General features: G+C 43.5%; 1 protein-coding gene across 2 annotated transcripts in view; it reads left to right on the plus strand.

Moving 5' to 3' along the window:
• The window catches only part of ANTXR1 (ANTXR cell adhesion molecule 1), a 258,255-nt gene that overhangs the window by 196,652 nt on the left and 46,489 nt on the right, over positions 1-15,114 (plus strand). For both annotated transcript variants that reach the window (XM_061432860.1, XM_061432861.1), the window contains one exon: positions 108-188. In XM_061432860.1, coding sequence (XP_061288844.1) covers positions 108-188 — 81 coding nt within the window. The remainder of the gene's footprint in view (positions 1-107; positions 189-15,114) is intronic.

The raw sequence follows: 15,114 nt of genomic DNA on the forward strand, positions 1-15,114 counted from the left end.
GCTGGTGAAGTGTGGTTCATATGACTGAAGAAGCATGGAAAGTTCATGTCAGTGCGGGCCCTCAGTCTGGTTTCAGATGTAATCTTGGTGCATTTGTTTTATTTCAGGGAAAACTTGATGCCTTGTGGGTCCTACTAAGGAAAGGCTACGATCGTGTGTCCGTGATGCGTCCACAGCCAGGAGACACGGTAGGATTCATTAACAGTGTCGCATACACACGTACTTTTTCTTTTTCTCTCTCTGCCTCTGACTGTTGAGCTGGAATAACTCCAGATAATGAATCCAGCTATCATTTCATGTTGTGACAAATCAGATACTAGTTTTCAAATTTTGGGTTCTACAAGACCTTGAGTTTCGACTTGCTTTTCTGAAAAGGATTTTGACCGAAACAGGTTAGATTAGCTTCCTAGGACTTGAGCTGCTGGGTTTCCATGTACGGTGAGTGAATAAAGCAAGGATGCTCAGGCAGCTTCCGGAGAGAGGGCTGCTGCTCCTCGGCCACACTGGCCAGTGGTGACAAGCAGGACGCCAGGGCCACAAGGTGGAGCCAGGGAATAGGGACCATGGGAAAACTCCCCCATCGTCCAGCAGGTGTTTGGTTTGTCTGGTCCAGGATCACAGGAGGGTCTTCCACAGTGAGGATTTGCCCTGAAACTGTTAGGACCAAGCTCTGAGTGTCTCCAACTGGAAGGAGATAGAAAGGGAGGAGGCCACAGCGGCCTTAGTCCTCATTTTGTAAATGAGGAAACAGAGGACAGGACAAGCTGAATAATAACAACGCTGGAAACAACCTCAGTTCTGTCGTAATCACGCCATTGCTAGCTCTTCTGGGAAGAGCTAGTCTCTCTTTTATAAAATCTTCAAAGCAAAGCCTGGGACCAAATTCTCCCTCAACCACCCGCAACCTGCATCTTTCATCTGCTGCTCTGGGAATCAGACACACTAACCCAAAAGCAAAATCAAGGTGTCTAATTTGGGGCTCCTTTTGAATCAGGTAGAGTTGGGTCTGAATTTTGCTTCCTTCCTGCCTGGAAAACTCTAAGCAAGTCCCTTGACCTCTCTGAATTCCATTCTTCATATTGTAAAGTGGTTGATAATAATTACTTCAGTGTGGCTGGCTGGAGACAGTAATGTTTGTAAAGCATTTGGCTTAACATTTGAACACATTAAATAGTAATGCTCAGTCAAACATTATTATGATTATTTACCTTGTGCTTTTCTGTCTGTGAAAGGTTGGTGCAGAAATTCAAACTATATTGCTATTGACTATGTCAGATATACCTGCATCTTTGCACTGCCCACTCTGCAACACGGTACAACTGATAAAACATGAGAGCAGGGTCAGTCAGGCAGGTTGCCCTCCCTTTGCACCTGGTGACAACAGGTGGCTTGTGGTTGAGAGGATTTGGTCCAAAGTTTCACAGCCTGAGCAGACTGCTGCCAGCTAGCTGTTCCTGCTCCACGTTGTGGCAGGGACAGCAGGCAAGTATGATGTAAAAAAAAAAACCACCCAGGGCATATAAATGCTGGGCCAACTTGACCTTCTTGATCTCTAGAATTTGTTTTTTGTCTGGAAGTCAACAAGAACAATCTGCTAGAGCAGATTTTAAAGTATAAACAGCTAACAGAAATGAGCCTTGGCCATCAGCTTTGTACTCAGCGTGGTATCTGGCCTTGTAAGTTATACATATGGTTTCTGTGGAAAATTAAGAAATTTTTTAGCCTGCATGAAACGCATCTAACAGAATAAGAAGAAAACAATAGGATAGGTAAACTCCTCGGGCTCAGCAGTACTATTTTTGTGATAGAACGTACTAGTCCATGAACAAGACCATTTTTCTCAGAGCACTTGAAAAACATCTCCACTCAGATTTGTTAACATTCCATTCTTCACTGACCAGTTTGCCAGAAACAGATTTATAAACTGGGTCAACCAGAGAATCGAGTGTAGGAAAGAGGAAGGATAAGAGAAATATTATGGTAGATAAGATACAAGAACTAAAACTGTTTGAGGGCAAATGGCTGATTGGATAAATCTAACAAAAATGAGATGAAAATGGATGGAGTTCCTTCTAATGAATCACACCTAGATTGAATCTCTTATTTACAAATTCTGAATGAAAGCTTGTGTCTTTCACATTTGAAGACCTTCTGTGTGCTTTTGAGAAATACAATCCCACCCTGAAATTTCATTCTCCAGTCACACAAAATAATAGATGGGAAGGACGGGAGGTCTGAGAATTAGGATACATTTGTGACCATGTTCTTAGAGGTGTTGCAAAGTACAACTGCCGAGCCTACTTCGAAATGGACATTCTTTACAGGAATCCTGCTAAAATCTTTAAGACACATGAGAGTAGATGCAGAGAACCATGTCTTTGTAATCATGATGATGGCCACAGACTTCTAGTTGTATACATGGAGATACACAAGAAAGATCATAGATTATGTAGGAAGGGAAATTCAAAGCTACCTTATCGCAACTCAGGAAAGAATTCTGGAAGAGAAGACTATGCTGTCGCTTATCATTATGTGCTTATTCTGTTCTGTTTTCATAACTTCGACAGACTCACTACAGACCTGCCTTCTTTGCACGGTGGATGACTCTGTAAGAATTCCTCAGCACTGATTTATGGGGCTGACCACATTTTCCATAAACTCAAAATGACTACATCCAGGCATGTGCTCATGAACAAGAGTCACAGGTTCTGAGTTTTTCCTTTAAAACAAAAACAAAAACAAACATCACCTAATTACATTCTCAGTTACATTCTGAATTGTTTCAAACACATGTTGATCGCACAAAAACCTGGCAGTTCTTCTCAGTTCCTATCTGCTCTATCCTTCCCCAAATGAACCCACCCCTGCTCTACAGAGGCAGACATGGGCTCACCAGTAGAGCCTCGGAGGCTGCTGGAAAAGCAGAATGCCTCCAGCCCCCACCACAGAGCAGAGGGCTGAGAGAGGCCTGAGCCCAGAGTCACATCCTTCCCTGGGATTGGTGCCCACTTCATGGGAGCTGTCCATGTTTTCCCTGGGTCAGGGAAAACATGAATGGGGTGACAGCAGGGGACATGAATGCTTTCTGACTGCCACCACCATCTTCCTCTTTCTGCCTGGGGTGGGCCCACAGTCCTATTGTGTTTTGGAGCCCACCAAGAGAGCCTGAGCCAACATAAAAGGTAAAGTACCAAAGAAGCCACTTAAGTAGCAAACCAGCAACACATCGGATCCTAAAATTTAATAAGCTCACTAAGCACATGGTGCTTGCGTGCCAAGTCGCTTCAGTCGTGTCGAACTCTTTGCAATTCTGTGGACTGTAGCCCATCAGGTTCCTCTGTCCATGAGATTCTGCAGGCAAAAATACTGGAGTGGGTTACCATGCCCTCCTCCAGGGCGCCTTCCCAACCCAGGGATCGAACCTGTTTCTCTTACATCTCCTGCATTGTCAGGCAGGTTCTTTACCACTAGCGCCACCTGGGAAGCCCCAACTATATAGTATCCTCTGCTTATACCATCCCCTGGCTTCCAGTGTATAGCCACCGCTTTGCTCTTTTGAAAACATGGATCTCAGCATGCCATCCCAAAGCTTCAGTCTTTCAAAGGCTAGGAAGAAGCCCCAAACCCTTAGCTTGATTTAGAAAGGCTTTCCTTGTCATTTCATCTACTTTTCCCTCTGGTTCCCCTATCACTCCATAGAGGCTCCAGCCACCTAGAATTGCTCCCTATTCCCTGAACATGCCAGAATCGTTTGTGTCTCTGTGCCTTTGCACAGTCTTAATTTCTCTGCCTGGGATGTCTTTCCCATCATCTCTACCTACTGAACTGTTACCTTGGTAATATTGTTCATTGTCCCCATGGTACCCCTGTAAACACAAAACGTTGCTGTCCAGACCCAGGCTTTAAAGGGGGTTTTACCAAAGTAGAGAACATTTACAGAGACTTAGCAGGAAAGTCTGGCAATTAGAATCTGTGTCCCATGAGCATTTGCCAGGATAGTCCCCAATTCTTCCTGTATGGGAGCCTCTCTGACTTCAGAAAATTTTCTTACCATTCAAGGACAAATGGCAGAAGGAATTGGGAATGTTCAGTCTGAGGCAGAAGACTTAAAGGGAGCTGAGAGCTTTTTAACTTGGTCATCATTCTAAGCATTCTTTTTATAAACTATTAATATTTTCTCTCTGGGCCTCATGGATCAGATGGTAAAAAATCTGCCTGCAGTGGGGGAGAACTGAGTTTGATCCCTGGGTTGGGAAGATGCCCTGGAGAAGGGAATATCCACCCACTCCAGTATTCTTGCCTAGAGAATTCCATGGACAGAGGAGCCTGTCAGCCCTGTCATGGGGTCAGGTCGCAAAGAGTTGGACACAAGTGAGAGACTAACACTTTCACTTTCATTAATATTTTTAATCACTTACCTGTATTCAAGGAATAATATTTTCATGCCACTTCCTATCATTATATGATGTGATTTTAAGTGCAAACTGTGACATTATATTTCAGCCTGCCTTCTCTTTTTAGAATGTTTATTTCAAGTGTTTATTCTTACAAATGAAGCTATCTGTAATCAGTATACTTGTTGCTAGATCATTGTGCACATTCATGAATGTTTCCTTAGGATTAAGCATGCAGTTGTCTCGTCGATCAATCAAACAGCATGCAAAATTTTAAAGTTTTGACATGAATTGCCAGGTTGGGCTCATTATTCATTATTGCCTGAAACACTGTGTGAATTAACATGACCGCCTGCCATCTGTGAAAATCCCATCTCCCATTAACATTATTAACCTTATCTATTTGACAGGTGTTAATTTAATTTGTGTTTTCTGTTATTGAAGTGAAACTTCTTTCAAATAACTATTTTCCCTTTTGTCTATTGCCTATATATGCCTCTATCCTACTTTTCTATTGAATATTTTAGCTTTGATTTTTATATGGCCATTTGCTTAACTCATATTCATTCATTTATTAGTCAAATGTTTTGAAGATCCAGTGGTATACATTAAGTATAAGATGCTTACTTCATGAAACTTAAAGTCTAATTTTGTGTCTGTGTCTGTGTGTGTGTGAGTGCATGTGAAATTACCTATAATTTTATAGTTAAATCTATGAATGTTTCTAATTTCTGCCTTTGGTGTCAAACTTAGAACAGTCTTCTCTACTCCAAGAGAATGTAAATTTTCACAAAAATTTTCTATTCTATTCTGTCACTTTTAGTTTTGGTGGTGGTGTGAGTTGGTACCTTTTCTTTATCTTCCTGGGTATTTTATGTAAATTTGGAGAAGTGCCCTCAGGTATATCAGCTATATGTTATATCCACCAGAAGCCCTGGAACACTAAAGCCTCTAAAGCACAGAATATGATTTCAAAGAAGACATGAAGTTAAGCCACAGGTAGAAATTACAATAACACGTATTTCATCTTAAAAAACTGAAAGATGAGTTTCAACAACAAATGGGCTTCCACAGGCATCACTGGGGTTGCTCCGTGTTACTAAACAGGGGTAAAACCAGTCAAACCACTGGGCCAGGACATAGTAAACAGTTCCTGCAGCAGATCACTAGTTCTCAAACTTGAGCACAGAATCACCTAGAAGTTTTGTTAAAACACAGGTTGCTGGATCCCACTGTCAGAGTTTCTGACTCAGCAGGTCTAGGGTGAAGCCTGGAAATTAGCATTTCTAACAAGCTTCCAGGTGATACTGATGCTACTGGTCTGGGGACCACACTTTGGAACCAGTGAGATAAATGGAATTAGATGCCCATCAAGATCCCTCTAACCCTGACTGCTGGGGACTTGGAGTCAGCATCTCTGTGTTTATTTGACCACCAGTGACTACTTTCCTATGTTTCTCTGCAGAACACCTATTAGCCTAATTGGGGAATAACTGCTCTAGCAGAAGTCTAAATATTAAATACCAACCAGTTGCAGAGAAATCTTGCCAGCTGCAGATGGTTTTGTTCCTAGATTGCTAGTTTCAAGCACAGAAATGTAAGGGAGTTTCAGAGATCAGGGTTCACAGAATCCAGTGATTTTCAATCTGGTTGCATGTTGTAATCATCTGGGGAGTTTTAAGGCCCTGGTGCCAGATTCTATTTAATTTTTCTGGGATGAAGTCTGGATACAGGAGTTTTAAAAGCTCCCCAGGTCATTTTAAGAAGCAACTAGGATTGACAATCAGTGATTTGACCCAAGTCTCTATTTCTTGTCCTGGGCAGCATCTTCTGTTTCCTTCATGGAACAATTTGAAGGCAACTCTCAATATCCCTTCAAAAACTCTATCCTGTGTTTCATAGGCATAAGGAAAATGGATGATTACAATCACCAGACAATAAGCATAGATTCTTCCTGCTCCAATATTGTTACTGCTTGGGTGAAGAGAAAGGAAAAGAGAAAATATAACTCTGACTCCTGGGTCTTTCCCAGATGGAATTAAAATATCAACCTGTCTAAACCCTCCCCAGGCATTTTTACCCCAGCTTTAAAGTCCCAACCCCTGCACATGCTCTGGGAGGAGCCACTGGGGTTGGATGTCTTTGTTTTCAGCTCCTCAGTTTCTCTCTGATCTGGCATGGGGAGGCTGGTACATTCCATCGCTCCATCGCTATCTGCAAAAACAAAATATGAGGCACACTCTGAACTTGTTTTGCAAGACTGAGCCTCATTGCAATCAGAAGAGACCCCGGAAACACACATGTAGATGGAGATGTATGTAAACAACATATGATACTCCTCTGAAGGGCAGCGCAGAGGTTGTGAAATCCTCTCCCTGAGCTCCCCAGGGCTGCCGTCTGCACAGCTGTTTCCAGCAAGGGAGCTGGGCCAGTCGCGTGGGCCCCATGCCTTCCTACTGTTGCAGAAGCAAGAATGATCTGGGCAGGTTATCTCCAGGGACAGAGCGTCCTCAGCCCAGTCCTTCGAAAGCAGACGAGCCTCCTGCAACATAAATAGACTCAAAGTGTGTGCACTCTGTTTCTTGCTTTCTCTTTTCTCCCTCTTCATGTACCTTGCATGACCTCCTCCTCCTTCTTCCATCTTCATCTTGGCTACCTTCCCTCAAACATTCTTTCATCAAATTTCATCTACTGTGCTCCCACCTAGAAACCCATCCCTGGGCTGGGCACTGGAGATGTCAGTTAGAATAGGACTTAATTCTAACTTCCTGGAGTTCAGTGCATGATTTGAAAGAGAAGAGTAAAGCATTGTATTAATTATAGACATTTATAGAAGCTGGAATCAAGATTGCCGGGAGAAATATCAATAACCTCAGATATGCAGATGACACCACCTTATGGCAGAAAGTGAAAAAGAACTAAAGAGCCTGTTTGTTGAGGTCCTTTAATGGACCAGAACCTGGTGGTCTGGAGTCGACCGATAAGAAAGTGAAGGAGGGAGAAAGAGGCTGATATTCCTTGGTTTATGCAGAAAGCCATAAAGCCCCTGACACGGGGCTTGCTCTGTTCACGGAGGCCTCAGGCGCCCTCTCGATAGGGTGAAGGTGCAGGGCGCCTTCTTGAGAGGGTCTTAGAAGCCCGGGCAGGAAAGTGAACTCAGAGAGCCTCTGTGCTCCAGGGGATCAGCCTGAAAAAGAGATAGAGGGAGAGAGAGAGAAAAAGCAAGACACGGGGACCAAAGCTCTGATTGAGCAAAGGTGTTTTATTCAACATTGTGTAGGTATTTATACTGTCTTACAAGATAGCTTTTCAGCAGAGATAAAATCAAAACTTACATGTTATCAAGGAAACATGAGGTCATCCATATGAAAGAGAGAGGGTTGTAAATAATCACTTTTACCAAATGGTTCATAAAAAGGAATCAGGTACTTATCACTGTATAGAAAAACTAACAAAGGAAATGCCTGGATTCCTCAGCCCCCGGGAGAGACTTGCCTCTCCTCTTAATTCCTGAATATTCAGGAATTAATAAGGAATAGAGAATTCCTGACAGATCCAAAACAGCACACAGGAAGCCTCCTGTTAAATGCTTCCTGACACCTCTTGATGAAGGTGAAAAAGGAGAGTGAAAAAGTTGGCTTAAAGCTCAGCATTCAGAAAACTAAGATCATGGCATCTGGTCCCATCACTTCATGGCAAATAAATGGTTAAACAGTGGAAACAGTGGCTGACTTTATTTTTCTGGGCTCCAAAATCACTGCAGATGGTGATTGCAGCCATGAAATTAAAAGACGTTTACTCCTTGGAAGAAAAGTTATCACCAACCTAGACAGCATATTAAAAAGCAGAAACATTACTTTGCCAACAAGGGTCCATCTAGTCAAAGCTATGGTTTTTCCAGTAGTCATGTATGGATGTGAGAGTTGAACTATAAAGAAAGCTGAGTGCCGAAGAATTGATGCTTTTGAACCATGATGTTGGAGAAGACTCTTGAGAGTCCCTTGGACAGCAGGGAGATCCAACCAGTCCATCCTAAAGGAGATCAGTCCTGAATATTCATTGGTAGGACTGATGTTGAAGCTGAAACTCCAATACTTTGCCCACCTGATGCGAAGAGCTGACTCATTTGAAAACACCCTGATGCTGGGAAAGATTGAGGGCAGGAGGAGAAGGGGACGACAGAGAATGAGATGGTTGGATGGCATCACCGACTCGATGGACATGGGTTTGGGTGGACTCCGGGAGTTGGTGATGGACAGGGAGGCCTGGCATGCTGTGGTTCATGGGGTCGCAAAGAGTCGGTACAACTGAGCAACTGAACTGAACTGATAGAAGCACAGTGGCTTCCCTGGTGGAACTAGTGGTAAAGAACCCACCTGCCAGGACAGGAGATATAAGAGACATGAGTTCATTCCCTGGGTTGGGAAGATACCCTGGAGGAGGGCATGGCAACCCACTCCAGTGTTCGTGCCTGGAGAATCCCATGCACAGAGGAACCTGGTGGGCTATAGTCCATAGGGTCACAAAGAGTCAGACACAACTGAAGCGGCTTAGCACACATGCACACAGAGAAGCACAGATCCATTCACAAGAAGGGGAAGAACTACTATCTCCACTGTATAGAGCAGAAACTGAGACTCGAGGGGAGGTTATTAACTTTCCCTAGGACACACAGCTGGGAAGGGGCAGATCTGGGGCTTAATTCAGGAATATCAGACTTGAAGTCCACACTGGGATTCCTCAAATCCTTTACGCATTCAGTAGATACTTGTTGAATAATATAGAAACCTAAAAGTTTCTATGTATTCCAAAACCTAAGAGTTTCTATATAGTCCTTTTTTATTAAAAGATTAATGTCTATTTTCTTGTTATTATACAGATTAACTAAGTCTAGATTAAAATACTGATACCAGTGTCTTGTTACTAGTATAAGTGAGAAAGGGAGTTCCTAATAAGCTGCTAATATTAAAAAAAAATAGATACTTATCAAATACTTCCTGTGAGATGAGCACTGAGTTTGTGCTGGCTGTTCACCAATTAATAAGCTGTGTCCTGTCCCTTGAGAAGCAGGAACCAACAGTCAAGGCCCCAAACACAAGTGTGATGGCTCTGTAATGGATGTGAAAGGTTGGGGGCAGGGGAAGGAATATACCCAGGAAGGGCATTTCACCAGCTTTGGATCAAAACTGGCTTCTAGAAGTGGCATTGAGGCTAAGATCAGAGCGGAGTTGTGGAAGGAGGCTCTTCTGTGGGAAGGAATCTTGAGCAAGAATCTGGGGGTGGCCTGTGGCTTCTTCAGGAGACTTGAGGAGCAGGGTTTGGTGGAGGACAGTGTGAGGAGTGGAGGGAGTGGGTGGAAGGGGTGCTGGTCATGGAGCCCACTCTGGGGACAGTGGAGAATCACTGCCAAGTGTTTTAGGCATAGTTGTGGTCACATTGTGTTTCAGAAAAGTCATGCTGGCTGCAGTGTAGACATGGTGGCAGCCTGACCAGAGTCAGTGGTGGGAGGAAGAAAGAGGCTGGATTTAGGAGATATTGAAGAAACAGAATGACTGGATTTGGCAACTGGCTGGTGTGGAGGATGAGAGAGTGGGTTGTCAGGGAGGACCTCCAGGTTTTGGTCTGAGCCAACTGTGACATCAGTCACCAGGATAAGGGTGCAAGAAGAGCTTTGGGAGGGAAGAGGAGGACTTAGCTTTTTCACTTACAGAATTGAGTGTAAGTACCACCAGCTTATTACACTTCAGGAATGCTCACTCTCAGAGTCATATACGTGCAGGGTGTGCACCTACAGGACCTGAGAGTGGAAGGTGTGCCCTGGATGCCCCCTGACATCACCTGACCTGTCAGGAGGCAGTTTTTCTCAGTGAGAGTTCTGGGCAGGAGGCAGAGACTTAAGTGTCACCACCATGACAGCTGAGACCAATGTGAACAGATGCAGAGCCAGGGAGAGGGTGGAGAGACAGAAGGGAAATGGCTTGAGTGCTGAACACCCAGGGTCACATCCTTTGAGCTGGGGTGAGGAAAGAAAAAGGAGAACAAGAGGGAAACGAAGAAGGACCAGCGAAAGAAAGAGCAGGTGTGACAGGAGAGTTTGGGTCATGGAAGCCAAGGGAAGATGGCTCATCACAGAGGAGGCTGGGGTCAACAGCCTCAAGTATGGGAAATTTAGATGCAAGCTGACAGGTCCTCTAATTACTAGCAGTAAGAAGGTCCTGGAGGTCTTAGTGACGTGGATTCAGTGCAACGATGGGGGCAGGAGTGAGGCTTAGTGGAAAATGGGAAGGGAGAACCAAAGCAGTGGCTGGAGGAGAGCTGGGCTTGAAAGAGGCTCTTTGTTTGATCAGGATGAAGGACTTAAGAAAGATGAAGGGCCTATGATGCAAGACCAGGAGGGGCTGAGACTGAAGAGCTCACTGTTAGAGGGCAAGAGCCCTGAGGAAGTAGATGACCTAGAGGCCGGGATATGCCTCTCTTCCTTAGTGACCTCAGTGGCAAAGTCCAAGATGGGCTCCCCCCCATTCAGTGGCCTCTGTCTTCCCTGTGATAGGCCAGCCAAGCAGGGCATGTAGACGTAGATTGTCTGAGGAGAGGATGAGGAGGAAACCAGCCACACCTTCCACCTCTCCCGTGCATCCGCACTTTCTGCAGTTCCAGGGTGGGTATCTCTTCTTCATGCAAAGTGAAAATGAAGTCACTCAGTCGTGTCCGACTCTTTGCGACCCCGTGGACTATAGCCTACCACGCTCCTTCGTCCGTGGGATTTTCCAAGCAAGAGTACTGGAGTGGTTTGCCATTTCCTTCTCCAGAGTCTTCATGCAAGAAACATGGTAATTTGAGATGCCATGTTACAAGCAATTTCACTTCAAAACTCCACCTGCAAGAGAGCCCATTGTTGGTTCCCTAGAATATATCACTGTATGTTTTATTTCTTGGTGGCAAAATGGAAATAATGATCTTCTCTACCCATGGCACCTAAAGGGCAGTGCTGACTGCATTGAGGTATTTTTTTGTTAGTGGAGGCTTCCCACTTCTTTTGTTAGGGGCGGCCTCCCATTTCTCTGATAAATTAATCCCATAATATCTGTCAATTACCAATTACTAGTTTTATACTAGGTTATAATCAGCTACTTAAGTGAGATACTTGTCATGTATCAATATTGTGGCAGAGCCCTGCATTTCATAGACAAAGCCATCGACAAATGTCCTTGGTTGGGATTAGGTTAAACCAACAATTCTGGAGTTAGTCTCTCACTCTACTATGTCCTAGCAGGGTCACTTTTCAGGCCACTGTGCTCTTTAAAATCATGTCCATTTTCCAAAGAATTGTTTACCAGGAATGCATACACCTGGATGTGCAGGCTGTGCCCTGTGACAGAGGACCACCCTGAACATCACTGGTCAAGCTCCCTGAGACAGGTCTGCATCCCAGCTCAGAGAGGAGTGTCTCTTCCTGACTCACACAAAAGCACCATGTGGGCTAGTGATGGCCCCCATCATATGAAAATACAAAGCAACTCATTTCCTCCCAAGGATTGCTTCAGATACTATTGCTCAGTCCAGTGGGTTCCCCCAACTTTATCATTCCCAGCAACATCCTTCTCACCATTGCTTGTACTCACCAAGAAAGCATTTACATAGTTAATAGAGTTTTTACCCTATACTATCTTTTTTCTTTCTTCACTTGTGATCATGCATGTATATAACTTAATGTCTGATTCTTTTATTTAATTTTATCCCTGTTAACGTAAGGGGGAAACAATTTTTCAAATTGCTAGGCAATTAAAATCATTAAAACCACTGTTCTATGTGTGCTGATAAGACATTCCTTCCTGAATATTGGCAATTTTAAAACACATGGCGGCTATGTAAAGCCATGAACATCCCCATTTGAACAGCTTGCTGATGAAACAACAGATCCAAGTACGTAAATACCAGCACATTCTAAGACACATCCCCAAAACGTGGTGAAAATGGATGACTTGGGCAAGTCCCAGTGTCCATAATACACACAATTGGTTGGTTAATATTCTGTGGAAAGTTCACCTGACCCTGAGGCTCTTATCAGTCATTTCCTGTCTGTCTGCCGAGTAACATTTTACGTTTGAAACTCCTCACTTCAGTTTTCCTCTGAATTTGCTTCATTGCATCGCTAGTAAATGCCTCTGTTCTGACAACACTGATTGGTGAAAATAAAATGAATGGAGCAAACCTGAGAGCAGGAAATGTTTACCCAACTTTCTAAGTGAGATCCTTTTCAACAAATATTACTGAGGTGCTGGGAAGGGCTCTGGGGAAAAGGCAAACAAGTGTGAGACCTCAAAGAACAGATGGCTAAGGTTGAGGAGACAGAACAGATGGGTGGTCAAGGTAGCTCCCGGGACAGACCAAGATTGCTGAAGGGAATGAAAGCCACAGGAAGGGCAGTTATCTGAGAGGATGGCAGACCTTCTCCTGGACTGGAAGGGCTTGAAGTGGGCTTTGGAGGAAAGCTGGGACTTGGGCAGACAGGAAGTAGAAAGGTCAGGGTAGCAGGTTTCCAGGACCAGCCTGCAGCCCATTAGTTCCCATGGCCAACCTGCGGAGTGAGAGGAGACACCCCAGGATGGGATACAGAGTGTACCTTCTGAGGCTGGAGGGGGAACAAGGGTGAGATATTGCCACCCTGATGATAGGGACTGAAAATTTTACACTATCACCATTTTGAGCTAGTCTTCATCTGGGATAAATATTAGAGTGCCAAATTGCATTGTATTTCAAGACATTTGATTTCAGGCACAGTTTCTCAAAAGTTTTGCAAAGCTCTGGTTTGACAAAATATTGATAGAGTTTTTAATTGTTTTTAATGTATGTAGAAAACTTGGCCATAGGCATCTTTGTCTTGCAGAACAGCCCAGTTAAAATCATTCTACCAAAGCTCAAGAACGCAAAGGATCCAATGTGTTGGTAAATAGTTAATAAGCTAATAATTAATGATATTGGTTTGTCAGGATGAAACAAAATGACAAGTGTAAATAATTCAATCAGATGGGAGTTCATTTTCTTCCCTTCTTTACCCTGAAAACTACAATTGATTTCAAAGAAGTTAGATCTCTGCACACAAGAAAAACTTCTCAGAATTCCTCTCTCATATTTAAATCAGCAGTGACTAAAAGAATCAAATTACTGTATTAATGTCTTTATGTAAAGGTCAATTCCTTCTTGCACAATAGACAATAGGCTTTATATAAGGCTTTTTTCTTAGTCCCTCTGCTCTTTAATTCAATTCACAGAACTGCTGAAAAAGTAGACATTTTTATTTTAAAGTGGGGGAAAAGAAGTTTGCATAGAATATATTGGTTTTTACTTTGAGTAAACAAGGATCTTCAAAATTTCTATCAGTGTCTGACACCAAGATGTAAAGTCCCCAGTAGATCTAGAGAGAAAGTCCAACTTGCTGGCCACTGACTTCTGACCTTTCATAACCTTTTGTAAGACTAGATCATTTAAGAAAAAAAAAAAAAAGCAAATTATAGGAAATGTTCCTAGAGGGTGTGATTTATTTTGGCTGAGCCCCTTCCCTGGATGTTTGAATCCTCAGTAGTATTTATTCAGTTCTCACCCTTGGAAATCTCTCCTTCACTGTCTCATTGGAGAGGAGCATGAGTACTTAGAATTCTTGGCTTACCCGCCTGATTTTACAAAAGAAAAAGTTCAAGACATCCTCTGTCCACAGCAAAAACCAAACTGTACCCAAAACTTGCAAAGTTAACTTTTTTTGAAGGTTAAACCCAAAGTTGATGCTGCAAAATATACCATCTTGAGGGTGTTTTTTTTTTTTTGAACTAACTTCCTGCTCTCAGTGGGAGGTCTCTTTAAATAAATAATTGTGACGGTATCTGAAGTGGCTGAGGTCTCTTCCTCCCCTTTCAATCTCCCATAACCTAACCCCTCCTTTTTCCACACCCATACATATTTCCATACTCATCAGGATCATCATTTTATTGCTTAACTGATGACTTTCACCTTTGAATTGCCTCATCTCCCAAACAGCTGCAGCAACAGGTCAAGTCCTGGTATCAAGTTGCAAATAGCAAACAGAAGAGAATTTGGGGGTTGAAGAAGGCAGGGCTGGGTAATAGAGACACCCCTCTTGAAATTCTCTGATCTCATTTCTCTTTCCTGCCAAAGAGAGTCAGGACTAAGGGAAATTGGGCTTGGTTCTAGGGTCAAAATTTCATCCAAGTGTATAACATTGTAGGAAGTTTTCTACTTTGCTCAAGTGTGATGTTTATGTCTAGCCACTTGGCAACTATGGGCCTTCTCTTTCAGCTGAGGGCATCAGAAAAGATCATCTCTAGTGAATGGTCTACACCTCTGCCATAGGCCTCAATTAAGATTTCTTTAACCCAGGTTGGTGGGGAGTTCTATTCTGGTCCAAAAGTGTTATGTTGAATCTTAGGTGGCAGGATCTGACCTAGGAGATATCCTTCCAGAATTCACAGTCTGCTGTACACACACACACACCCACACACACACACACACACACACACCCCTTCTCCCAGTATCCCCATTACCACCTCACCTCAACCTGACCCTGAGTCTCAGGAATGGGTTGGAGGTTCCTTATGATCTCAGTCCCTTCATTTTCAAGATAAGGAAACTGATGTTTAGCAAGCTGATGGGGACACCTCCAAACACTCCCAAGTACATTTTCTCGGATGCTCCCCATCACTGCTTT

Source organism: Bos javanicus, chromosome 11 (genome assembly GCF_032452875.1).
Source record: "Bos javanicus breed banteng chromosome 11, ARS-OSU_banteng_1.0, whole genome shotgun sequence".
Lineage (NCBI taxonomy): Eukaryota > Metazoa > Chordata > Mammalia > Artiodactyla > Bovidae > Bos > Bos javanicus.